The sequence below is a fragment of the Notolepis coatsorum genome (assembly GCF_963971535.1).
Source record: "Notolepis coatsorum genome assembly, chromosome: 10".
Classification (NCBI taxonomy): Eukaryota; Metazoa; Chordata; class Actinopteri; order Aulopiformes; family Paralepididae; genus Notolepis; species Notolepis coatsorum.
The window spans coordinates 110,810,029-110,836,484 of NC_140174.1; the positions used below are offsets into that span (position 1 = coordinate 110,810,029).

At 44.6% G+C, this 26,456-nt stretch overlaps 1 protein-coding gene across 1 annotated transcript; it reads right to left on the minus strand.

The window, feature by feature from the left end:
• Positions 1–9,368: 9,368 nt before the first annotated feature.
• On the minus strand, positions 9,369–25,597 carry sdf2l1 (stromal cell-derived factor 2-like 1). Its single transcript, XM_084322855.1, has 3 exons — positions 25,314–25,597; positions 22,999–23,195; positions 9,369–12,460 (listed from the first exon to the last, which is right to left on the minus strand). Exons 1-3 carry the CDS (start codon positions 25,519–25,521, stop codon positions 12,182–12,184), a joined length of 684 nt encoding a protein of 227 aa, XP_084178981.1. The 5' UTR covers positions 25,522–25,597; the 3' UTR covers positions 9,369–12,181.
• Between the last annotated feature and the right edge of the window lie 859 nt (positions 25,598–26,456).

Below are 26,456 nucleotides of genomic sequence, written 5' to 3' on the forward strand. Positions count from 1 at the left end.
AAACTGACAAAAGCTTTTAGATCAGACTGAATTCATTTGTTTTAATAATAACAATAGCTTGGATTTATATAGCGCCTTTCAAGAAACCCAAGGATGCTTTACAGGCAACAAGAAAAACACAAGTAAACAAAAGATTTTAAGCTTTATCAATTTAGTTGATCTCCATTATGTAAAACGTGTGTTTAAATGCTTAAACGGACTTGCGCCCCTATTTTTATGTAAGTGTGTTCAAAAATTACAAAACACCAGAACTAGAGCAGCCACCAGAGGTAATTGTAAAGTCGCTCTTTGTAAAACATCTTTTGCTCAATCAGCTTTCTCTGTCAAAGGTGCGAAACTCTGGAACTCTCTACCACCTGATCACCTGACATCTGCTACAAATATTTCCACATTCAATAAGCATACAAAATCTTGGCTAATTCAGCAGCAAGCCTGCACCCACTGATTGTATGTGTTAACAGAGTATGTGTGGGTGTAGAGGGGGGGGGGGGGGGGTTGTGGGGAGGGAGGTTCAGGGTGGGTGGGTAGGAAAAGAGTGTGGTACAGGGGGTGAGAATGTGTGTGTGTATCTGGGTGTCGAAGGGGGGAGGGGATGTTGTGGGTGGGTGGTTTTTTGAGTGAATGAATGAATGAATGAATGAATGAATGAATGAATGAATGAATGAATGAATGAATGAATGAATGAATGAATGAATGAATGAATGAATGAATGAATGAATGAAAACTTTATTTAACAGATTGCAGAATGGGTACAATACAGTACGGCTCAATACACACAATTGTTAAGTGGATGCAGACCAGAGAAACACGTTTGTCTTTTTTACATCAGGGTCCCCCATTTTCAATTCATATTGACATTTATGACATACACAACATACATGACATTTATGGCATAGGGACATACAGGTATTTATTACTGATACATTTGTAACATAAACGGTATTCAAATATACAGTACTGTTACCCATATATCCTGACAGAGTATATACATATGATGGGGAGGGGACTGTACATTAGGAGGAGGTGGGTGGGTGGGAGAGATATATACATACGGTGGGGTGAGCGAGTGAATGTCTGGATCTGAGGTGGTTATGTCGATATATTAGGTCTATAGATGGTATTCCTGTGTTGATCCTGTCTGCCTTAATACTGGGATTGCACTGGGGTGTAAGAAATAAAGCTGCAAGAAAACGGTAAATGTCTGGCATCAATGGTTGCCAAATACTTACTGTCAAATTACAGTAAAATCAAATACATTTACAGATTACAACCTTTATTTAATGGTTAATATTTTGATAAAAGGTAATTTACTGTATTTTTATGGCATTTACACTTAAAGTAAAACAAAAGTATCTGTAAAATAATACAGTGAATTTCCAGTGAAAAAACATTTCTGTATCATGTCACAGCCTCTGGGTGGAGGAGGTCAGATAGGTACTGGGGGCATGGAGGAGGTCAGATAGGTACTGGGGGCATGGAGGAGGTGTAGGGGGGAGGTCAGATAGGTACTGGGGGCATGGAGGAGGTGTAGGGGGGAGGAGGTCAGATAGGTACTGGGGGCATGGAGAAGGTGTAGGGGGGGGGAGGTCAGATAGGTACTGGGGGCATGGAGGAGGTGTAGGGGGGGGAGGAGGTCAGATAGGTACTGGGGGCATGGAGGAGGTGTAGGGGGGGGAGGATGTCAGATAGGTACTGGGGGCATGGAGGAGGTGTAGGGGGGGGAGGAGGTCAGATAGGTACTGGGGGCATGGAGGAGGTGTAGGGGGGGAGGAGGTCAGATAGGTACTGGAGGCATGGAGGAGGTGTAGGGGGGGAGGAGGTCAGATAGGTACTGGGGGGCATGGAGGAGGTGTAGGGGGGGGAGGAGGTCAGATAGGTACTGGGGGCATGGAGGAGGTGTAGGGGGGGGGGGGGAGGTCATATAGGTACTGGGGGCATGGAGGATGTGTAGGGGGGAGGAGGTCAGATAGGTACTGGGGGCGTGGAGGAGGTGTAAGGGGGGGAGGAGGTCAGATAGGTACTGGGGGCATGGAGGAGGTGTAGGGGGGGAGGAGGTCAGATAGGTACTGGGGGCATGGAGGAGGTGTAGGGGGGGAGGAGGTCAGATAGGTACTGGGGGCATGGAGGAGGTGTAGGGGGGGAGGAGGTCAGATAGGTACTGGGGGCATGGAGGAGGTGTAGGGGGGGGAGGAGGTCAGATAGGTACTGGGGGCATGGAGGAGGTGTAGGGGGGGAGGAGGTCAGATATGTACTGGGGGCATGGAGGAGGTGTAGGGGGGGAGGAGGTCAGATAGGTACTGGGGGCATGGAGGAGGTGTAGGGGGGAGGAGGTCAGAGAGGTACTGGGGGCATGGAGGAGGTGTAGGGGGGGAGGAGGTCAGATAGGTACTGGGGGTGTGGAGGAGGTGTAGGGGGGAGGAGGTCAGATAGGTACTGGGGGCATGGAGGAGGTGTAGGGGGGAGGAGGTCAGATAGGTACTGGGGGCATGGAGGAGGTCAGATAGGTACTGGGGGCATGGAGGAGGTGTAGGGGGGGAGGTCAGATAGGTACTGGGGGCATGGAGGAGGTGTAGGGGTGGAGGAGGTCAGATAGGTACTGGGGGCATGGAGGATGTGTAGGGGGGGAGGAGGTCAGAGAGGTACTGGGGGTGTGGAGGAGGTGTAGGGGGGAGGAGGTCAGATAGGTACTGGGGGTGTGGAGGAGGTGTAGGGGGGAGGAGGTCAGATAGGTACTGGGGGCATGGAGGGGGGGTAGGGGGGAGGAGGTCAGATAGGTACTGGGGGGCGTGGAGGAGGTGTAGGGGGGGAGGTCAGATAGGTACTGGGGGCATGGAGGAGGTGTAGGGGGGGAGGAGGTCAGATAGGTACTGGGGGCATGGAGGAGGTGTAGGGGTGGAGGAGGTCAGATAGGTACTGGGGGCATGGAGGAGGTGTAGGGGTGGAGGTCAGATAGGTACTGGGGGCATGGAGGAGGTGTAGGGGGGGAGGAGGTCAGATAGGTACTGGGGGCATGGAGGAGGTGTAGGGGGGGAGGAGGTCAGATAGGTACTGGGGGCATGGAGGAGGTGTAGGGGGGAGGTCAGATAGGTACTGGGGGCATGGAGGAGGTGTAGGGGGGAGGTCAGATAGGTACTGGGGGCATGGAGGAGGTGTAGGGGGGAGGTCAGATAGGTACTGGGGGCATGGAGGAGGTGTAGGGGGGAGGTCAGATAGGTACTGGGGGCATGGAGGAGGTGTAGGGGGGAGGTCAGATAGGTACTGGGGGCATGGAGGAGGTGTAGGGGGGAGGTCAGATAGGTACTGGGGGCATGGAGGAGGTCAGATAGGTACTGGGGGCGTGGAGGAGGTCAGATAGGTACTGGGGGCATGGAGGAGGTGTAGGGGGGGAGGAGGTCAGATAGGTACTGGGGGCATGGAGGAGGTGTAGGGGGGGAGGAGGTCAGATAGGTACTGGGGGCATGGAGGAGGTGTAGGGGGGGAGGAGGTCAGATAGGTACTGGGGGCATGGAGGAGGTCAGATAGGTACTGGGGGCATGGAGGAGGTCAGATAGGTACTGGGGGCATGGAGGAGGTCAGATAGGTACTGGGGGCATGGAGGAGGTCAGATAGGTACTGGGGGGTGTGGAGGGGTTTGTACATAAGGACGAGGGACTTGACTGGGAGCCAGTGTAGGTAGATGAGGATTTGACCTTCACTGAACCAGGGTCAGTTGGGTGATCACGCAGCCTCTCCTTCAGCCCTGATTCACTGACCCAGGGTCAGCTTCACGTCTGAGAGCTGGTGCAGAACTACCGCTTCTCCACTGGAGCAGTCGCAGGTTAAGGGCACTTCCAACGGTGGGTATCATGGGATGGGAGAGCGTTATTCATTCACTTCTCCGCCCCGAATTGTATTCCTGCCCTTCTGGGGGATCGAACCGGCAACCTTCCGGTCACAAGTTTGCTCAAGATATAACCCATATAACTCTATGTGATACATTTACATTTAGTCATTTAGCTGACGCTTTTATCCAAAGCGACTTACAAGTTCTGTACGACAAGTCAGCAGGAAGGGCACAAATCTATCAGCTGAGTAACAATGATCATCAAACGGTGCTGAAACTTGGGTGCTGCAGTATTGAGTGCATAGACATAAGACATATTAGTATAGTAGGTGTTATAATGGGGGTTCACCGGGTTACGTCAGTCAGACCTTCACCTGCAGTGTCCTATGAGACACACCTACTTAGGTAGTATAATGAGTAACAGCTGTGTGTTGCACTTGACCTGTATTGCTTTTGACAGCGTGAAATAAACATCACAAAAGAACATTTGGACTGGACCTTTACATTATTACATTGGCGACGAGGATGAACTAAACAGCTTGGAGTTTTGGCCGAACGTTAGAAAAATGACGACGTATGGGAAAATCCAGGAGTTTGATCAAGAAACGGATGATTGGCAGCAGTACGTGGAACGTCTGGAATTCTACTTTGTAGCTAACAAGATCACAAATGCAGGACAGAAGCGAGCCATATTCCTGAGTGCATGTGGAGGAAAAGTCTACGCTCTGCTGCGCGATTTGTGTCTGCCGGGTAAGCCAGGAGATTCGGACTTGACGGGGCTATTGAAACTGTTGAGTGATCACTTCACGCCTAAACCCAGTGCCATTGTGGAGCGTTTTTAAATTTCATTCGAAAACGAGACAGCAAGGACAGTCTGTGTCATCATTTGTAGCCGAGCTGAAGAGAATCACTGAACATTGTGGGTTTGGCGCTACGTTAAATGACATGATTCGAGACAGACTGGTGTGCGGGATAAATGACGATCGCATTCAAAGGCGTCTGTTAACAGAACCGGATGACAGACTCACGTTGGCCAGGGCTATTGAGTTGGCCATCACTATGAAAACAGCGGCTAAAGATATCGCGGAGCTGCAGCAAACGGGAGTGGAGGGACCCATTCATAAATTACAACTACAACCTGCAGCACCGGAGCGCAGACCACCGTCGGCAGGAATCGGATGTTACAGATGTGGAGGAAATCACGGGCCGGCGGATTGCCGATTCATAGATGCAGTTTGTCACAACTGCCAAAGACGCGGACATTTGGCTAGAAAATGCCGCAGCCCCAGGCAGGTCAGACAGCCCAGACAGAACCGGGGAAATGGAGACTGGGTGCAACCCACACAATGGAGTATGAAGAGGAGGATTATACACACAATCTGTATAATCTGGATGATGGAGAGAGAGTGGAGCCATACAGAGAGCAAGTGTCGGTGAATGGACATGACATTGACTTTGAAGTAGACACTGGTGCAGGTATGACTATTATGAGTGAGGAAACCTACACTAAGATGGGAGGGGGGCCACTCCATCAAACAAAAATAAAACTGTACACATACACCAGAGACAGAGTAGGAGTGTTAGGCAAGATGCACGCACAAGTCACCTACAAAGGGCAGACCAAGAAATTAGCATTGCTGGTGGTAAAAGGGGAGGGGCCTAATCTGATTGGCTCAAAGCTATGCGGCTAGACTGGAGAGCCATTTTCAGACTACAGATAGGTCAGCAGCAGGAGTTAAATGCTCTGCTAGCACAACATGAGGATGTTTTTAAAGGCGAGCTGGGCACTTTAATAGGGGCTACAGCCAAGATATATGTGGACCCAGAAGCCAAGCCACGGTATTTTAAAGCCAGGCCATTACCTTATGCTCTCAAGGAGAAAGTGGAGGCAGAGTTGGTCAGATTGGAGAGGGAAGGCATAATTGAGCCTGTGGATTTTTCAGAGTGGGCAGCTCCCATAGTGCCCATACTAAAACCAGACAAGACAACCCGAATATGTGGGGACTATAAAGTGACAAGTTGGACAACTACCCTATTCCTAAAACAGAGGACTTGCTGGCGGTATTAGGGGGGGGACAGAAATTCACAAAATTGGACATGTCACAGGCCTATCAACAGCTCCCATTGAATGAAGAATCTAAGAAATTCACAACAATAAACACCCACCGGGGTCTGTTTCAGTACACCAGGCTACCCTATGGGGTGTCATCAGCACCAGGCATATTCCAGCGCACCATGGATAACCTACTACAAGGCCTTCCCCAGGTGGTGGTGAGAATAGATGATATTCTGGTGACCGGTGACGTCGATGCCAGCCATCTACACAACTTAGACGTAGTGCTGAAGAGACTCTCAGCTGCAGGACTGCGTCTGAGGAGAGACAAATGTGTGTTCATGGTACCAGAGGTGGTTTACCTGGGTTATCGAATTAACCACAAAGGGATTCAACCAGTGGCTGACGAGGTACAGGCCATTGTAAGTGCCCCACAGCCGACTGACCAGACACAGTTAAAGTCTTTTCTGGGCTAAACTATTATCACAAGTTCCTGCCAAATGTGTCGACCATATTGGAGCCACTACACAAGCTTTTGAGAAAAGAGATCCCATGGAGATGGGGAAAATGTCAGACCCAGGCATTTGAGGAGGCAAAAAAGTGCCTCCAGTCTGAAACATTATTAGTGCACTTTGATGAGACAAAGCCGCTCTACTTGGCTTGTGATGCATCACCTTATGGCGTCAGAGCAGTATTATCACACCGGTTTCCAGATGGCTCCGACAGGCCAATCGGATACATGTCACGGTCACTGTCATCAGCAGAACGGGGCTATTCACAGCTAGAGAAAGAGGCGCTGTCTATCATTTTTGGTCTAAAGAAATTCCACCAGTATGTTTGGAAAACACTGCACTATTGCGACGGATCACAAACCTCTACTAGGCCTTTTGGGAGAGAGTAAGGGCATCCCACAGCTCGCGGCAGCCAGAATGCAAAGATGGGCATTAATTTTAGCCACCTATGAGTACACCTTGGAGTATAAGGAGGGCTCAAAAAACGGGAATGCAGACGCACTGAGCAGACTCCCACTGCCCATAAAGCCCGGAAATGTACCACAGGAGGAAGAGGTGGTGCTGCTTATGGAGCATATGAATGGTACACCACTGCAGGTTAAAAACATCCGAGACTGGACTCGTCGGGACCCTATCCTGTCCAGGGTCCACCAGTGGTTGTTGCAGGGCTCCTGGCCCTCACAGAACACAGACCCAGAAATACAGCCTTACACGAGACGACAATATGAACTGAGTGTGGAGGACGGGTGCATCCTGTGGGGAAGTAGAGTGATAATACCACCACAAGGAAGATAGACTATGATCAAGGAGCTTCATGAGGCTCATCCAGGGGTCTCAAGAATGAAAACATTGGCCCGCAGTTATGTGTGGTGGCCAAACATGGATGCAGATTTAGAGTCAGCAGTGCGCAGCTGTCATTCGTGTCAGTTGAACCAAGCCGCCCCAGCAGCAGCACCTTTACACCCGTGGGAGTGGCCAGACCAACCTTGGATGAGGCTGCATGTGGATTTTTGTGGGCCAGTATATGGAAAGATGTTTCTAATAGTCATTGACGCCTATTCAAAGTGGATTGAGGCTCATCCAATGCAGTCTATTACTTCATCCATGACAGTGGAGAAATTGAGGAGCATTTTTGCCACCCATGGAATCCCAGCAGTCCTGGTTAGTGATAATGGACCAAGTCTGGTTAGTGCAGAGTTCAAACACTTCCTAAGAAAAAACGGCATAAAGCATGTGACAACAGCACCATACCATCCTTCTTCGAATGGCTGTGCTGAGCGTGCAGTGCGGGTGTTCAAGGAGGGCATCAAGAAGATGGGGGAGGGTAGTGTGGAGACAAAGCTATCCAGGTTCTTGTTTAAGTACCGATCAACCCCTCAGACCACAACCGGAGCTACGCCAGCTGAGCTACTCATGAACCGGAGAATCAGAACTCAGTTGGATCTAGTGCGTCCTTCACTAGCGAATAGAGTTGGACTAAATCAGGACAAACAAAAAGAGCAGCATGGCAAGCATATCAGGGACAGGATGTTCACAGAGTCTGACTCCGTCTATGTGAGAGGGTACTCAGGCCAGAAGTGGATTCCCGCAACACTCACAGAGAGGACCGGTCCAGTGTCTTGGAAGGTGACACAAAAGGACGGCAAGTTGGTGAGACGTCATCAGGATCAGATGCGTCCATGTTATGATCAAAACACCATGCCAGCAAGTCTACCGGAGGAGAGCTTTTCACCACAAGAAGCAGTCCATCCAGGGTCAGAGACTCCTGCACCCGAGGCAGTCGTGTTGAGGCCTCCGGAACCTCCTGCACCGAGGCAGTCGTGCTGAGGCCTCCGGAACCTCCTGCACCCGAGGCAGTCGTGCTGAGGCCTCTGGAACCTCCTGCACCCGAGGCAGTCGTGTTGAGGCCTCCGGAACCTCCTGCACCCGAGGCAGTCGTGTTGAGGCCTCCGGAACCTCCTGCACCCGAGGCAGTCGTGTTGAGGCCTCCGGAACCTCCTGCACCCGAGGCAGTCGTGCTGAGGCCTCCGGAACCGGGTCCAGAAATAGGACGTCGTTATCCAGGTAGAGTTAGGCAGGCACCCACTTATTTTAATGCAGGGGCAGAATAATCCCTGTGGGTGTCTGGAGGAGGGGCAGTCTACCCCCTACCTTGTAGCTGAGATTAAGCTTAAAAAATGTATACCAATGATATTTCAAGACTATGGGGGAAGGGATTGTTATAATGTGGGTTCACCGGGTTACGTCAGTGAGACCTTCACCTGCAGTGTCCTATGAGACACACCTACTCAGGTAGTATAATGAGTAACAGCTGTGTGTTGCACTGGACCTGTATTGCTTTTGACAGCGTGAAATAAACATCACAAAAGAACATTTGGACTGGACCTTTACATTATTACAGTAGGAGTAATGCATGGTAGTATAGGACAGTAAAAAGGTTAGTGTTTAAAAACGAATTATAATAATTTCAGATATTGATTGAGGAAGTGTTTTTAGTCGACAGCTAAAGATGGTCATGAATGATCATGATAGCATGTACACTAATGCTGTATATACCACATATATTTATTTATTCTTACCGTATATATATATATCCACATGTCTGTACATACCTGCATAATAATCCTTACATATCTGTAGATACTATATCTATTTATACATATACCTTAACTACTCTTACTAGTTACACTGCTGGCCAGTATGACTTACTACCATAGTGTCTTTATATACCTGTATCACTGTACATATTAATACTACAACTCTGTACATACATCTGATTAGCACCATTACTCAGTAGTACTAATTTATATATTGTATACCCAGTTTAATCACCTGTACATTGTATAATACTGTTGCACTTTACTGTTACATTTGCACTCTGGTTGGAAGCCAAACATATTTTTGTTGTACTGTACTTGTGCTGTTTAATGACAATACATTAGAATCTAATCTAATACATATTTGATGAAGGGCAACAGTCTTTCATCCAAGTGTTTAATGGGAAAAGTCATTCAAACAAACATCAATTCTAAATCCATGATCAGACATGAGGGAAGTCATTAAGTCCTGTTGAGATGTTTCACTTCACCAGCGTGTGAATTCAAATCACACACGTTGGTACAGATTGTTTTCAGTGATATTATTATTAAATAAATATTACATTCAGTTGTGAATCACAAGAATCCTGCTCCTGGTTCCATTCAACCGAACGTGAAATTGAAACAGTTGTGAATCAGTTACACTCTGTGTATCGTGACTTGGGGGAGTGATTTGATCGTTTCAATTAAATTAAATTCAAAGAAATAAAAAATAAAATAATTATAAAAATAAAATATAAAAAATTATAATCTACCAATGGACAATTGTAGCGAGGAAAAAAAAGGTAAAAACAAAAACAAGGTAATAATGAACATTTCAGGAGGGAGTAGAGGCAGCAACCCTGACAGGAAACACTCAACAGGGTAAATATGATGTTCATATAACCAACTGTTGGACTTCATCACTTCCTCACCAGCAGTGACATCTATTCATTACCGTCTGCTGAAGAAAAAAGCCCAGACCATAATTATATATATAAAGTAACAGTTTAAAGGATGATTCTGGATATTTTCGACCTATAACCTGTTTTCCTAACACCTAGCATCATATAGATTCCTACCCAAAACGAACTCTTTTTGAAGGATGAACTAACATAACAGATTTCAGAGCCGGTTTGGGCCAAAATATATGTTTTCTTCGCACAAAAACCTTGACCATTATTGCAAATAAAATATCCATGTCATAGGCTTCCTCTGAGCTCACCACTCTGAAACATTTGGCTCCAATCTGATCCTCGTGAAGACGCAGGGTGACCTCCAATCTGAACACTTCCAATCTGTACGCTTCCAATCTGAACGCATCCAATCTGAACGCTTCCAATCTGAACGCATCCAATCTGAACCACACAACAGCACGGCATCCAATCTGAACCACCTCATCTATGATCACATTCTGATACTCAATAAAGATAAGAAATAAATAAATTGAGAAAAAAGCTGACTAAAGGCCAATGCATTAGGCAATGAATTAGATATAATGAAGAAAATATGAGTATGAGTGATGGCTTCCGGAATAGCAAAGGAACATCCAAATAGTTGGGGTCAGTCCTAAGTTAGTTAGGCTACGCTCAGACTGCACACCAAAGTGGTCCAACGCCAGACACATTTTTTGCTCATATGTGACTCAAGATATTTTTCACAACAGTGTGAAGAGAACAAATCACATGGAATCTGATCTTTTCAATTCTGATTTGGGCCGCTTTCATATGTGGTCGTAAATCAGATACAGGTCAGAATTTTTGCGACGCAACCTCAGTCTTAACAGTCATGCGACTTTCATATGACCTTTACATCACTCTCTACATTCATCTTCGTTATTGTTCGTTTGCTCATGCGGGTCAGTTCAGGAGCAGTGACCAGTTCACACTGACATCTGATATTGGGCCACATAAAAAAAATTATGTGAAACAGCCAAACAAGAACAATCTGATCAGAGCAATAAATCAGGAACTCCAGGACTTTCAGATTGATGGATAGATGAGGCAGAGGATTCCTACTGAACCCAGATTCTTAAAGGAACACGTCAGCATTATGATACATATTCTCACCATCTTCTCCAGAGTCAGCCGAGAAGATAAGATACCAGTTTCCTCTCTGTGTGTTCAGTATAAAGCTATCCGGCTGCAAGCTAGCCTAGCTTAGCACAAATGAATGGAAATGGAAACTTTTTCATTCAACCGCTTCCAGTCATTTGTGCTGTCATAAGCTAGGCTACCTGGTCTGCATCCGCTTCCATTCATTGCGCAAAGCTAGGCTAGCTTGCGGTCGGATAGCTTTCTACTGAACACACACACAGAGCGGAGACGGGTATCTTCTCGTCCGTCTCTGGAGAAGACGGTGAGAGCGCATTATTTCCCATAATGTTGACGTGTTCCTTTAATCAAATGAGGAGATAGAATAGAATATAGATCTTCTAACCAGGGTTGTTGGACAAGATTATTATACATCACTCTTAAAAACAAACAAAAACAAAAGAAGAAATCCCCCTCAAAGCAGCAGCCGCCGCCGCCTTGATCCTCAGCGCTTCACGCGTGAAGAGACCAGCTGTGGGGTCGAGGCGTTCCAACGAGGGATGTTCCATATTGGCTTTTTTTTTACCGATATACTGATATTGACCAACTCTTAATTTCCAATACCGATATCAACCGATACCGATATATGCAGGGTTTTCCCCCCAAAAAACTGAATCATTTCAGGTAATTAACATTACATATATCTTGTCATGGAATTAACACAACATTATGCATACTTTTTACAATAAATAAAATAAGAATTCGTTTTTTACTTGCTTGCCTGGGTAAATAAATGTAAAAAAACCGATACCGATAATTTCCGATATTACATTTTAATGCCAATATCGGTAGGCCATCCCTAGTTTCAAACCAAGGCCGTTCACACACACACTCTAAAACCAAGTCTGTTTCGAGTCAACAAGAGGAGACGGTGTGTGGAGCTCTGCGTCCAGGAGGAGACGGTGTGTGGAGCTCTGCGTCCAGGAGGAGACGGTGTGTGGAGCTCTGCGTCCAGGAGGAGACGGTGTGTGGAGCTCTGCGTCCAGGAGGAGACGGTGTGTGGAGCTCTGCGTCCAGGAGGAGACGGTGTGGACGTCCAGGAGGAGCCACGGGTAGCGAGAAGCAGGACGTCTCTCCGCCCCCAGAGTCATGTGGTCCCCCGGTGCCCCCGGGTCACCCCCAGCTCAGAGCTCGTCGTGGCGCGCGGGCTCCATGCTGGGCATGATGAAGACGCCCTCCATGGCGCGCCACCAGTTGTGCTGGTTGGCGGCGGCCATGCCGTGCACCTCCCGCTGGCCGCGGATGGGGTGTCCGTACTGCTCGCCCGTCACGCTCAGGAACACGCCGGTGCCCACGTGCTTGAAGCGCACCACCTCGTCGCGCTCCCAGACGCTCCCCTCGCACTGCACCGACCACACGTCCATGGCGTCGCCCTCGCCGTTCTCCCCGAAGGCGCTCACCTCCTGCAGAGAGAGCCGGGACACAGGTTACTGAACTGTTCCTACTTCTGTCACAGGTTACTGAACTGGTCCTACTTCTGTCACAGGTTACTGAACTGGTCCTACTTCTGTCACAGGTTACTGAACTGTTCCTACTTCTGTCACAGGTTACTGAACTGTTTGTACTTCTGTCACAGGTTACTGAACTGTTTGTACTTCTGTCACAGGTTACTGAACTGTTTGTACTTCTGCCACAGGTTACTGAACTGTTCCCACTTCTGTCACAGGTTACTGAACTGTTCCTACTTCTGTCACAGGTTACTGAACTGTTCCTACTTCTGTCACAGGTTACTGAACTGTTCCTACTTCTGTCACAGGTTACTGAACTGTTTGTACTTCTGTCACAGGTTACTGAACTGTTCCTACTTCTGTCACAGGTTACTGAACTGTTCCTACTTCTGTCACAGGTTACTGAACTGTTTGTACTTCTGTCACAGGTTACTGAACTGTTTGTACTTCTGTCACAGGTTACTGAACTGTTTGTACTTCTGTCACAGGTTACTGAACTGTTTGTACTTCTGTCACAGGTTACTGAACTGTTTGTACTTCTGTCACAGGTTACTGAACTGTTTGTACTTCTGTCACAGGTTACTGAACTGTTTGTACTTCTGTCACAGGTTACTGAACTGTTTGTACTTCTGTCACAGGTTACTGAACTGTTCCTACTTCGGTCACAGGTTACTGAACTGTTTGTACTTCTGTCACAGGTTACTGAACTGTTTGTACTTCTGTCACAGGTTACTGAACTGTTTGTACTTCTGTCACAGGTTACTGAACTGTTCCTACTTCTGTCACAAGTTACTGAACTGTTTGTACTTCTGTCACAGGTTACTGAACTGTTTGTACTTCTGTCACAGGTTACTGAACTGTTTGTACTTCTGTCACAGGTTACTGAACTGTTCCTACTTCTGTCACAAGTTACTGAACTGTTTGTACTTCTGTCACAGGTTACTGAACTGTTCCTACTTCTGTCACAGGTTACTGAACTGTTCCTACTTCTGTCACAGGTTACTGAACTGTTTGTACTTCTGTCACAGGTTACTGAACTGTTACTACTTCTGTCACAGGTTACTGAACTGTTTGTACTTCTGTCACAGGTTACTGAACTGTTTGTACTTCTGTCACAGGTTACTGAACTGTTCCTACTTCTGTCACAGGTTACTGAACTGTTCCTACTTCTGTCACAGGTTACTGAACTGTTTGTACTTCTGTCACAGGTTACTGAACTGTTACTACTTCTGTCACAGGTTATTGAACTGTTCCTACTTCTGTCACAGGTTACTGAACTGTTCCTACTTCTGTCACAGGTTACTGAACTGTTACTACTTCTGTCACAGGTTACTGAACTGTTTGTACTTCTGTCACAGGTTACTGAACTGTTTGTACTTCTGTCACAGGTTACTGAACTGTTACTACTTCTGTCACAGGTTATTGAACTGTTCCTACTTCTGTCACAGGTTACTGAACTGTTCCTACTTCTGTCACAGGTTACTGAACTGTTACTACTTCTGTCACAGGTTACTGAACTGTTTGTACTTCTGTCACAGGTTACTGAACTGTTTGTACTTCTGTCACAGGTTACTGAACTGTTCCTACTTCTGTCACAGGTTACTGAACTGTTCCTACTTCTGTCACAGGTTACTGAACTGTTTGTACTTCTGTCACAGGTTACTGAACTGTTACTACTTCTGTCACAGGTTATTGAACTGTTCCTACTTCTGTCACAGGTTACTGAACTGTTCCTACTTCTGTCACAGGTTACTGAACTGTTTGTACTTCTGTCACAGGTTACTGAACTGTTCCTACTTCTGTCACAGGTTACTGAACTGTTTGTACTTCTGTCACAGGTTACTGAACTGTTTGTACTTCTGTCACAGGTTACTGAACTGTTCCTACTTCTGTCACAAGTTACTGAACTGTTTGTACTTCTGTCACAGGTTACTGAACTGTTACTACTTCTGTCACAGGTTACTGAACTGTTCCTACTTCTGTCACAGGTTACTGAACTGTTACTACTTCTGTCACAGGTTATTGAACTGTTTGTACTTCTATCACAGGTTACTGAACTGTTTGTACTTCTGTCACAGGTTACTGAACTGTTCCTACTTCTGTCACAGGTTACTGAACTGTTCCTACTTCTGTCACAGGTTACTGAACTGTTTGTACTTCTGTCACAGGTTACTGAACTGTTTGTACTTCTGTCACAAGTTACTGAACTGTTTGTACTTCTGTCACAGGTTACTGAACTGTTCCTACTTCTGTCACAGGTTACTGAACTGTTCCTACTTCTGTCACAGGTTACTGAACTGTTCCTACTTCTGTCACAGGTTACTGAACTGTTCCTACTTCTGTCACAGGTTACTGAACTGTTTGTACTTCTGTCACAGGTTACTGAACTGTTTGTACTTCTGTCACAGGTTACTGAACTGTTTGTACTTCTGTCACAGGTTACTGAACTGTTTGTACTTCTGTCACAGGTTACTGAACTGTTTGTACTTCTGTCACAAGTTACTGAACTGTTCCTACTTCTGTCACAGGTTACTGAACTGTTCCTACTTCTGTCACAGGTTACTGAACTGTTTGTACTTCTGTCACAAGTTACTGAACTGTTCCTACTTCTGTCACAGGTTACTGAACTGGTCCTACTTCTGTCACAGGTTACTGAACTGTTTGTACTTCTGTCACAGGTTACTGAACTGTTTGTACTTCTGTCACAGGTTACTGAACTGTTCCTACTTCTGTCACAGGTTACTGAACTGTTCCTACTTCTGTCACAGGTTACTGAACTGTTTGTACTTCTGTCACAGGTTACTGAACTGTTTGTACTTCTGTCACAAGTTACTGAACTGTTTGTACTTCTGTCACAGGTTACTGAACTGTTCCTACTTCTGTCACAGGTTACTGAACTGTTCCTACTTCTGTCACAGGTTACTGAACTGTTCCTACTTCTGTCACAGGTTACTGAACTGTTTGTACTTCTGTCACAGGTTACTGAACTGTTTGTACTTCTGTCACAGGTTACTGAACTGTTTGTACTTCTGTCACAGGTTACTGAACTGTTTGTACTTCTGTCACAGGTTACTGAACTGTTTGTACTTCTGTCACAAGTTACTGAACTGTTCCTACTTCTGTCACAGGTTACTGAACTGTTCCTACTTCTGTCACAGGTTACTGAACTGTTTGTACTTCTGTCACAAGTTACTGAACTGTTCCTACTTCTGTCACAGGTTACTGAACTGGTCCTACTTCTGTCACAGGTTACTGAACTGTTTGTACTTCTGTCACAGGTTACTGAACTGTTTGTACTTCTGTCACAGGTTACTGAACTGTTCCTACTTCTGTCACAGGTTATTGAACTGTTTGTACTTCTGTCACAGGTTACTGAACTGGTCCTACTTCTGTCACAGGTTACTGAACTGTTTGTACTTCTGTCACAGGTTACTGAACTGTTTGTACTTCTGTCACAGGTTACTGAACTGTTCCTACTTCTGTCACAGGTTACTGAACTGTTTGTACTTCTGTCACAGGTTACTGAACTGTTCCTACTTCTGTCACAGGTTACTGAACTGTTTGTACTTCTGTCACAGGTTACTGAACTGTTTGTACTTCTGTCACAGGTTACTGAACTGTTTGTACTTCTGTCACAGGTTACTGAACTGTTTGTACTTCTGTCACAGGTTACTGAACTGTTTGTACTTCTGTCACAGGTTACTGAACTGTTCCTACTTCTGTCACAGGTTACTGAACTGTTTGTACTTCTGTCACAGGTTACTGAACTGTTTGTACTTCTGTCACAGGTTACTGAACTGTTTGTACTTCTGTCACAGGTTACTGAACTGTTTGTACTTCTGTCACAGGTTACTGAACTGTTTCTGTTTGTACTTCTGTCACAGGTTACTGAACTGTTCCTACTTCTGTCACAGGTTACTGAACTGTTCCTACTTCTGTCACAAGTTACTGAACTGTTCCTACTTCTGTCACAGGTTACTGAACTGTTCCTACTTCTGTCACAGGTTACTGAACTGTTCCTACTTCTGTCACAGGTTACTGAACTGTTTGTACTTCTGTCACAGGTTACTGAACTGTTTGTACTTCTGTCACAGGTTACTGAACTGTTCCTACTTCTGTCACAGGTTACTGAACTGTTTGTACTTCTGTCACAGGTTACTGAACTGTTCCTACTTCTGTCACAGGTTACTGAACTGTTTGTACTTCTGTCACAAGTTACTGAACTGTTCCTACTTCCGTCACAGGTTACTGAACTGTTTGTACTTCTGTCACAGGTTACTGAACTGTTCCTACTTCTGTCACAGGTTACTGAACTGTTCCTACTTCTGTCACAGGTTACTGAACTGTTCCTACTTCTGTCACAGGTTACTGAACTGTTCCTACTTCTGTCACAGGTTACTGAACTGTTTGTACTTCTGTCACAAGTTACTGAACTGTTCCTACTTCCGTCACAGGTTACTGAACTGTTTGTACTTCTGTCACAGGTTACTGAACTGTTCCTACTTCTGTCACAGGTTACTGAACTGTTCCTACTTCTGTCACAGGTTACTGAACTGTTCCTACTTCTGTCACAGGTTACTGAACTGTTCCTACTTCTGTCACAGGTTACTGAACTGTTTGTACTTCTGTCACAAGTTACTGAACTGTTCCTACTTCCGTCACAGGTTACTGAACTGTTCCTACTTCTGTCACAGGTTACTGAACTGTTTGTACTTCTGTCACAGGTTACTGAACTGTTTGTACTTCTGTCACAGGTTACTGAACTGTTCCTACTTCTGTCACAGGTTACTGAACTGTTCCTACTTCTGTCACAGGTTACTGAACTGTTTGTACTTCTGTCACAGGTTACTGAACTGTTTGTACTTCTGTCACAGGTTACTGAACTGTTTGTACTTCTGTCACAGGTTACTGAACTGTTCCTACTTCTGTCACAGGTTACTGAACTGTTTGTACTTCTGTCACAGGTTACTGAACTGTTTGTACTTCTGTCACAGGTTACTGAACTGTTTGTACTTCTGTCACAGGTTACTGAACTGTTCCTACTTCTGTCACAGGTTACTGAACTGTTCCTACTTCTGTCACAGGTTACTGAACTGTTTGTACTTCTGTCACAGGTTACTGAACTGTTACCACTTCTGTCACAGGTTATTGAACTGTTCCTACTTCTGTCACAGGTTACTGAACTGTTCCTACTTCTGTCACAGGTTACTGAACTGTTTGTACTTCTGTCACAGGTTACTGAACTGTTCCTACTTCTGTCACAGGTTACTGAACTGTTTGTACTTCTGTCACAGGTTACTGAACTGTTTGTACTTCTGTCACAGGTTACTGAACTGTTTGTACTTCTGTCACAGGTTACTGAACTGTTCCTACTTCTGTCACAGGTTACTGAACTGTTCCTACTTCTGTCACAGGTTACTGAACTGTTTGTACTTCTGTCACAGGTTACTGAACTGTTTGTACTTCTGTCACAGGTTACTGAACTGTTTGTACTTCTGTCACAGGTTACTGAACTGTTTGTACTTCTGTCACAGGTTACTGAACTGTTAGTACTTCTGTCACAGGTTACTGAACTGTTACTACTTCTGTCACAGGTTACTGAACTGTTTGTACTTCTGTCACAGGTTACTGAACTGTTTGTACTTCTGTCACAGGTTACTGAACTGTTTGTACTTCTGTCACAAGTTACTGAACTGTTTGTACTTCTGTCACAAGTTACTGAACTGTTTGTACTTCTGTCACAGGTTACTGAACTGTTTGTACTTCTGTCACAGGTTACTGAACTGTTTGTACTTCTGTCACAAGTTACTGAACTGTTTGTACTTCTGTCACAAGTTACTGAACTGTTTGTACTTCTGTCACAGGTTACTGAACTGTTTGTACTTCTGTCACAGGTTACTGAACTGTTTGTACTTCTGTCACAGGTTACTGAACTGTTTGTACTTCTGTCACAAGTTACTGAACTGTTCCTACTTCTGTCACAGGTTACTGAACTGTTCCTACTTCTGTCACAAGTTACTGAACTGTTTGTACTTCTGTCACAGGTTACTGAACTGTTTGTACTTCTGTCACAGGTTACTGAACTGTTTGTACTTCTGTCACAGGTTACTGAACTGTTCCTACTTCTGTCACAGGTTACTGAACTGTTTGTACTTCTGTCACAGGTTACTGAACTGTTTGTACTTCTGTCACAGGTTACTGAACTGTTTGTACTTCTGTCACAGGTTACTGAACTGTTCCTACTTCTGTCACAGGTTACTGAACTGTTTGTACTTCTGTCACAGGTTACTGAACTGTTTGTACTTCTGTCACAGGTTACTGAACTGTTTGTACTTCTGTCACAGGTTACTGAACTGTTTGTACTTCTGTCACAGGTTACTGAACTGTTCCTACTTCTGTCACAAGTTACTGAACTGTTCCTACTTCTGTCACAGGTTACTGAACTGTTTGTACTTCTGTCACAGGTTACTGAACTGTTTGTACTTCTGTCACAGGTTATTGAACTGTTACTACTTCTGTCACAGGTTACTGAACTGTTTGTACTTCTGTCACAGGTTACTGAACTGTTTGTACTTCTGTCACAGGTTACTGAACTGTTTGTACTTCTGTCACAGGTTACTGAACTGTTTGTACTTCTGTCACAGGTTACTGAACTGTTCCTACTTCTGTCACAGGTTACTGAACTGTTCCTACTTCTGTCACAGGTTACTGAACTGTTCCTACTTCTGTCACAGGTTACTGAACTGTTTGTACTTCTGTCACAGGTTACTGAACTGTTTGTACTTCTGTCACAGGTTACTGAACTGTTTGTACTTCTGTCACAGGTTACTGAACTGTTCCTACTTCTGTCACAGGTTACTGAACTGTTTGTACTTCTGTCACAGGTTACTGAACTGTTTGTACTTCTGTCACAGGTTACTGTATTGGCGCTCGTTTGTACATGTCTGTCTGCTAACATGTCGTAAATGTGCTCTTTAGCTAGATTTTACTCATATTTTGCATGATGTGTTTTTTCTCTGTTCTTAATGAACTGTTTGCATGCTATATATATTATGCTTTCTTTTTTAGCAGCTTTTTAACACCAGGTCCAGGGACAACAGTTGAAAATAATAATAATAATAAATTCAATTTGTACCGCACTTTATATTTGTGAAAATCTCAAAGTGCTACAACAGTTGAAAATTAGCTTTGGCTAACACTGTCTCACTCATTTACAGTAATGTTGATTAATGCGTGTCGTCTCTGGGCTGTCCAATTTGCACATCCCCGTTAATTATCCCATCCCACTGTGTAGTTATTTTTATTCTAATTAGTGTATATACTTGACCACATCTTGCACAGTTGTACAGCCCTAGCCTATTTTTACTTATACAATTATACTAGTATATTCTATTGTGCTTCTATTTCATTTAGTTTATATCCCATTTTTATTATTTATTTTATTCCACCTCTTTATTTTATTATCTGTCCGTTATCGTCGCACCGAAAACGACCAAAGCAAATTCCTTGTCTGTGAAAACTACTGGTCAATAAAGACCTTTAGATTCTGATTCTGGAAACACCATATCAGCAACTTTCATGTCAAACCTTTATTTTGATAGGAATCTTAGGAATTGGTCGATAGATAATCAAAGACGTGAACACTGATGTGTATACTATGTGGGGATGAACACTGATGTGTATACTATGTGGGGATGAACACTGATGTGTATACTATGTGGGGATGAACACTGATGTGTATACTATGTGGGGATGAACACTGATGTGTATACTATGTGGGGATGAACACTGATGTGTATACTATGTGGGGATGAACACTGATGTGTATACTATGTGGGGATGAACTGTGTAGGGTTGAATTATGTATGTTACCGGGAACTGGTAGTGGACTTCGTCACATGGTGCGATAAAAACCACCTGCAGCTAAATGTGGCGAAGACCAAGGAACTGGTTGTGGAGCTGGGGAGGAGGAGGAGTGCACCTGTGACCCCTGTTTCCATCAGGGGAGTTGATGTGGACATGGTGGAGGTGTACAAATATCTCTGTGTGCACATCGACAACAAACTGAACGGGTCAAAACACGCAGAGGCACTGTACAAGAAGGGCCAGAGCCGACTCTACTTCCTCAGAAGGCTGAGATCCTTCAATGTCTGTACAAGGATGTTGAGGATGTTCTATGAGTCGGTGGTGGCGGGCGCCTTCTTGTACGCTGTGACCTGCTGGGGCAGCGGACTGAGAGCAGGGGACACAAACAGGCTGGATCAGCTGGTCAGGAAGGCCAGTAGCGTGGTTGGGGTGGAGCTGGACTGCCTAGCGAGGGTGGCGGAGAGGAGGAGCCTTGCTAAGCTCCAGGCCATCAGGGAAAACCCCTCCCACCCACTATACACAGACTTGGCTGACAGGAGGAGCAGGTTCAGTGCTAGGCTCACACTACCCAAATGCAGCACTGAACGGCACAGGAAGTCCTTCATTCCAACAGCCATCAGACTATACAATGCATCACTGTGCCTCACTGCATCACTGAGCACAGAGTGGCAGTTAGCATCTTCCTGGACTTAGTTTGAAACAGCACTGTGCAATATTACACCTACTGTAGAGCTCAGTATATTTTTACTGTATTTATTTACTGAATATTTTATTCCATTTTTATTCTACTCTTATCCTAGGCAACTTGATTTGATTTGTTTTATTATTCTAATTCGTGACCTGTTCTGTCTATGTTATTGCTAATGTGTTCGTACTTGCGTTTTAATCTTTTTTTGTACTAGCCCATTATTTCTGGCAGGGGGACTGCCAATGTAAACTGTCCTTTTGGCTACATTTACATTATATTTTATAAAATGTACGTTATCCCTCTCTAACAAATAAATAAAAACTAAACTAAATTTAAACTCGAAAGGCAACTGAGGTTTCCCTCATTTACAGTCACATCTAGTGTACAACAGAGTTAAGCACAAAAAAGGCTTATAAAATCACAGCATATAAAATCATAACAATAAGACAAGTAAGGATAACAATCTATTAAAACATGTACAACTTGATTGACATGTTGGAGATCAAGGTTTTAAACTCTCGCAACAGAGGGGAGAATCTCCAGGGGAACTCCAACATTTTGGGAAATTAGCTTATTTAACATCTTCCCTGGAGTTAGACAAGAAGATACATACCTTTTTTGTCTCTGTGCGTGCATTTTAGCTTTGGGAATAGACGCTCCGTTAGCATAGCTTAGCTTCATCACTGGAAGTGAGGCAGGACAGTAGCCTTACAGTGCCTTACAGTGTATGCAAGGTCTGACATTGACCAAACTTGATATGCATGACCTTGGTGGGCTCTAGGTCAACTCCTGAAAAGGGGGTCAATGTCAGACTTTGCAATCAAAAGTTAGGGGGCTAATAATCCTTGCCATAATTTCAGTGCGCCCCCTAACTTTTGATTGCAAGGTCTGACATTGACCCCCTTTTCAGGAGTTGACCTAGAGCCCACCAAGGTCATGCATATCAAATTTGGTCAATGTCAGACCTTGCAATACACTGTAAGGCACTGTAAGGCTACTGTCCTGCCTCACTTCCAGTGATGAAGCTAAGCTATGCTAACGGAGCGTCTATTCCCAAAGCTAAAATGCACGCACAGAGAAAAAAAAGTATGTATCTTCTTGTCTAACTCCAGGGAAGATGTTAAATAAGCTAATTTCCCAAAATGTTGGAGTTCCCCTTTAAGGACAGTTGGAGTTTCTTCCATGAGGTAGGAAGTACAGCACATGATGGTACATGAGGGGCAGCATCACTGACAACGCGCCGGCGCCACCCTGTGGTTAAAAATAAAATTAATGTTTCAGTGAAAGTTTAGAAACAGATGTTGTCTAAAATGTGATTGCTTGGTCCTCTGTTCCACTGTGCGTTTGTGTATATGTGTGTGTGTATGTATGCGTGTGTGTGTGTGCATGGCGTGTTCAAGGTTAAACTATTGTGTGACATTATACACTGTACCTAAATAAATACCTGATTTGGAACTCTATGCGAATATCATTTCGTTTTTACCGGCAAATACACTGTGTGTAGTGTATTGAGACTAGGGGACCCTATTAACTGTTACACCGGTGAACAGCATGCTGGGTACAGCTCGCTAGCTAGCCAGGTATCATAACAGTCTGTTAACAGCTGGGAGAACAGAAGAGAAAGAAGAGACAGAAGATGTTACATGGTAGGTTTGCCATGTTGTTTCATTAACCCTTTCACTGCCACACTACCAAATGGTTAACCCTTTCACTGCGACAACACAGAAGGTTAACCCTTTCACTGCCACACGACAAAGGGTTAACCCGTTCACTACCACACTACAGAAGGTTAACCGTCTGTAGTGTGATAGTAAAGGGTTAACCTTCTGTAGTGTCGCAGTGAAAGGGTTAGGTTCCCACATGTGAAGCCTCTGTGATGTAAGGTTCAGAATGACGTAGTGAATGGTTCCCAGTGACTGGACACTGCGACTCAGCGGACCTGGTTGTTGGAGAGGGGCGAGCTGAAGTGGTGCGTGTGGAGGTTGCGTCCGGTCTTCATGTGGGTGATGCGCACGGCCTGACCACACCGCACAGCCACTCCCCGCGGACACGGGCCGCTGTCCTGACCCCGGATCCTCCAGTAACTGTTGGCATCGTCTGCGTTCTCCACACCGGTTACAGACTGCTGCCCACTACCTGAGAGACGGGAGGCAAGACAAGACAAGATGAGACAAGATAAGATATGGTGAGGTGAGATAAGATAAGAAAGGTAAGATAAGATAACACAAGGTAAGTTGAGGTGAGATAAGATATTCCTTTATTGAGGGAGGGGAGGAACAGATATGGCCAGGGTAATAGTAGAAACTAGAAAGACATAAAATATAGTCAATGACATTTTAGATCTGAATATACAAATCTGAAAAACAAACAGTGTAAACAATATAATTAACTCTGAATATAAAATTTGAGAAAAATAAACAGTGCAAGAACAAAAAGGTGCAGATGATGGTCTGTATGCCCTAGCAGTTATATTATATGTTACAATAAATATATAGGCAATAAAGAATTTGAATCTGAATATATATACTATGAGTAAAAGTAAACAGTATACACCACCAGGTGCAGTATACACAAGGTGGTACCCTAACTGGCTTCATACGTTGTAGTCCGTGCAGGTTTGGGTGGTTAAGAGTCAAGACATTCATCCAGGTCAGCGGCTGGAGAACTAGTGTTTTCTTCAGCTCTACTAAAGATAAAGAAGACAACATCTGTAGCCTAGAGGCAGCATTCTATACACTATTATATGACCGTGAACAGTCTGGTGATGGTCTCTACAGTCATAGCAGGCCTGACCCAGGTCTCTCTTCCTGTATCTCGGGTTACAGTGCAGGTGCTGTAATCTCCCCAGAGACACACAACAACGCCACTCTCTTGGGGAAGAATGAGTTGCATTCAAAAGGAACACATTACGGTAAATGTTCTTATCATCTTATCCAGAATCAGACAAGAAGTTAGATACCAATCTCCTCTCTCGGTGCGTTCAGTAGAGGGCTATCCGGGTGCAAACTAGCCTAGCTTAGCACAAATTAATGGAAGCGGATACGGACCAGCTAGCCTAGCTGCTGGTCACAAACACCTCCCCCGGAGTATAAAGCTAGGCTCCACTTCCATTCGTTTGTGTTGCGTTAGGCTAGCTTGCAGGCAGATAGCCTTCTATTGAACGCAAAAAGGAAACTCATATCTATCTTCTTGTCTGATTCTGGAGTAATACCTGTACATACATAGGCTGAGCACGATTACTCAGTAGTACTAATTTATATTATACCCAGTTTAATCACCTGTACATTACTATTGCATGTTACTGTTACATTTACACTCTGGTTGGATGCCAAACTTATTTTCGTTGTACTGTACTTGTGCTGCATGATGATGACAATACATTTGAATCTAACCTCATCTAAACAGGTGCATGTTGTAACAAACTTTGTGTAATTCAGACTATTTGTAACTCTTGAGTAACGTTGCTGGATTAACTTGGAACCGATACTCCTATAATACCTGCCAATACCAGAACACACAACAAAGATGATCGAGCCTTTAGCCGGGCAGGCCATGCGTCAACACATCACCTTTGCAATTTCGCAACAATCAATGCAACAATTATTGCTTAGTGGCTATTTTGACAACATACAGAATGCTTAATAAAGGCAGTTCTACAGGCAGAAAGCCATGTCGGCCAGCTGTCACACTGGAAGGTTACTGATCATCACACACCGTTGCCAATACCATGTTGTTATGCCCACTGTTGTTATGACATTGGGTGTTTTGAAAGGCGCCTCCAAATAAAATGTATGTATTATTATTATTATTACTGATGGAAATGTCTCGGTGGGGGGGGGGGGGGGGGGTCGACAGGTTATTATTTAGTCCATATAAAATCGGATAGAGAATAATAATAATAATAATAATAATAATAATAATAATAATAATAATAATAATAATAATAATAATAATAATAATAATAAACCACCCCAGGGCTATTCCAAATAAGAGCATCCCGTCCTGATATAAGATGTCATTTACCCGATCCATGAATGAATGAATGAATGAATGAATGAATGAATACTTTATTTAACAGATTGCAGAATGGGTACAGTTAAGGGGATGCAGACCAGAGAAAGACTTTCGTCTTGTTTACATCAGGGTCCCCCATTTTCAATTCATAATGATACTTGAATATGAATACCATACTTGATATTAGATGTTATTAATTTACCTGATCCATACTTGATATTAGATGTTATTATAAGTTACCTGATCCATACTTGACGTCGTGAGAGTGGAGGCGCACGTTGTGTCTGGTGTTCAGCAGCTTCAGCAGAGATCCGCACGTCACGTAGTTCTGATCGGACTCTGACTCACAGCTGGAGCACAACACGAGCAGCACCACGAAGGACTTCAGAACGGCGTGAATAAAACCCATGGCTGCCTGTATATGTCTCTGTGTTCTCAGTACCACCATGCGTGTCTTTTCCGTGTGTGTCTCTGTGATGATGATGAGGAGCGAAGGGACAAGAATAAGTCACTTTCAAACACCAGAGCCGATGGGAACCAATCACAGCTTGACAGGTCCGAGAACACGGAAGAGGAAAGCAACACATGCTGCTCCGGGATTGGTGGGAGCGCGTCGTGACGTCGTGCATATTTTGGTTGGACAATTCCGGAAACGGAAATGTAAAAACAAAAAGGAAAACATGTATGCTTGATTGATTCATTGAAAATTTTATTAACAGATTGCAGAATGGGTACAATACAGTACGGCTCAATACACACATTGTTAAGGGGATGCAGACCAGAGAAAGACTTTCGTCTTGTTTACATCAGGGTCCCCCATTTTCAATTCATCATATGACATACAGATAGACAGTATTGCTACATCTAGACATTTATGACATACCAGATTTACAAATACAGTACTGTTTGTGATACAAAAAGAGTAAAAAAAAGAAGAGAGTATATACATTTTACGAAGAAACTGTACATTGTAGGAGGTGGGGGGGGGGGGGGGGGGGGGGGGGGGGGGTTGGGTAGGTGGGGGGATGCTTGTATCCTTTCGCCAAGCAACAAGCCCTTCTGCGTTGCTCTGATTGGCAGAGCGCGTGCATGAGCCGCGACAAGCCCCTCATCCAGGCAGGAATACTAAGTTCCGCTTAACGCAATTTATTTATGATGAATTGAAAATGGGGGACCCTGATGTAAACAAGACGAAAGTCTTTCTCTGGTCTGCATCCCCTTAACAATTGTATGTATTGAGCTGTACTGTACTGTACCCATTCTGCAATCTGTTAATAAAATTTTCAATCAATCAATCAATACAAATGGAAGTATTGATTTCGCCGTAACGAATCATTAAAAAAATATACCGTTCACTGGAATATGTTGTTTCTTTACACATAT

Bases quoted from the DNA above. Each gene is read 5' to 3' on its own strand.
- sdf2l1 (XM_084322855.1), bottom strand. From the start codon at position 25,521: ATGGTGGTACTGAGAACACAGAGACATATACAGGCAGCCATGGGTTTT. The intron at 23,196-25,313 runs GTAACTTATAAT...CCCGTCTCTCAG, and splicing joins CGACGTCAAGTATGGATCAG to GTAGTGGGCAGCAGTCTGTA. The intron at 12,461-22,998 runs GTCCGCTGAGTC...CTCTCTCTGCAG, and splicing joins CGCCCCTCTCCAACAACCAG to GAGGTGAGCGCCTTCGGGGA.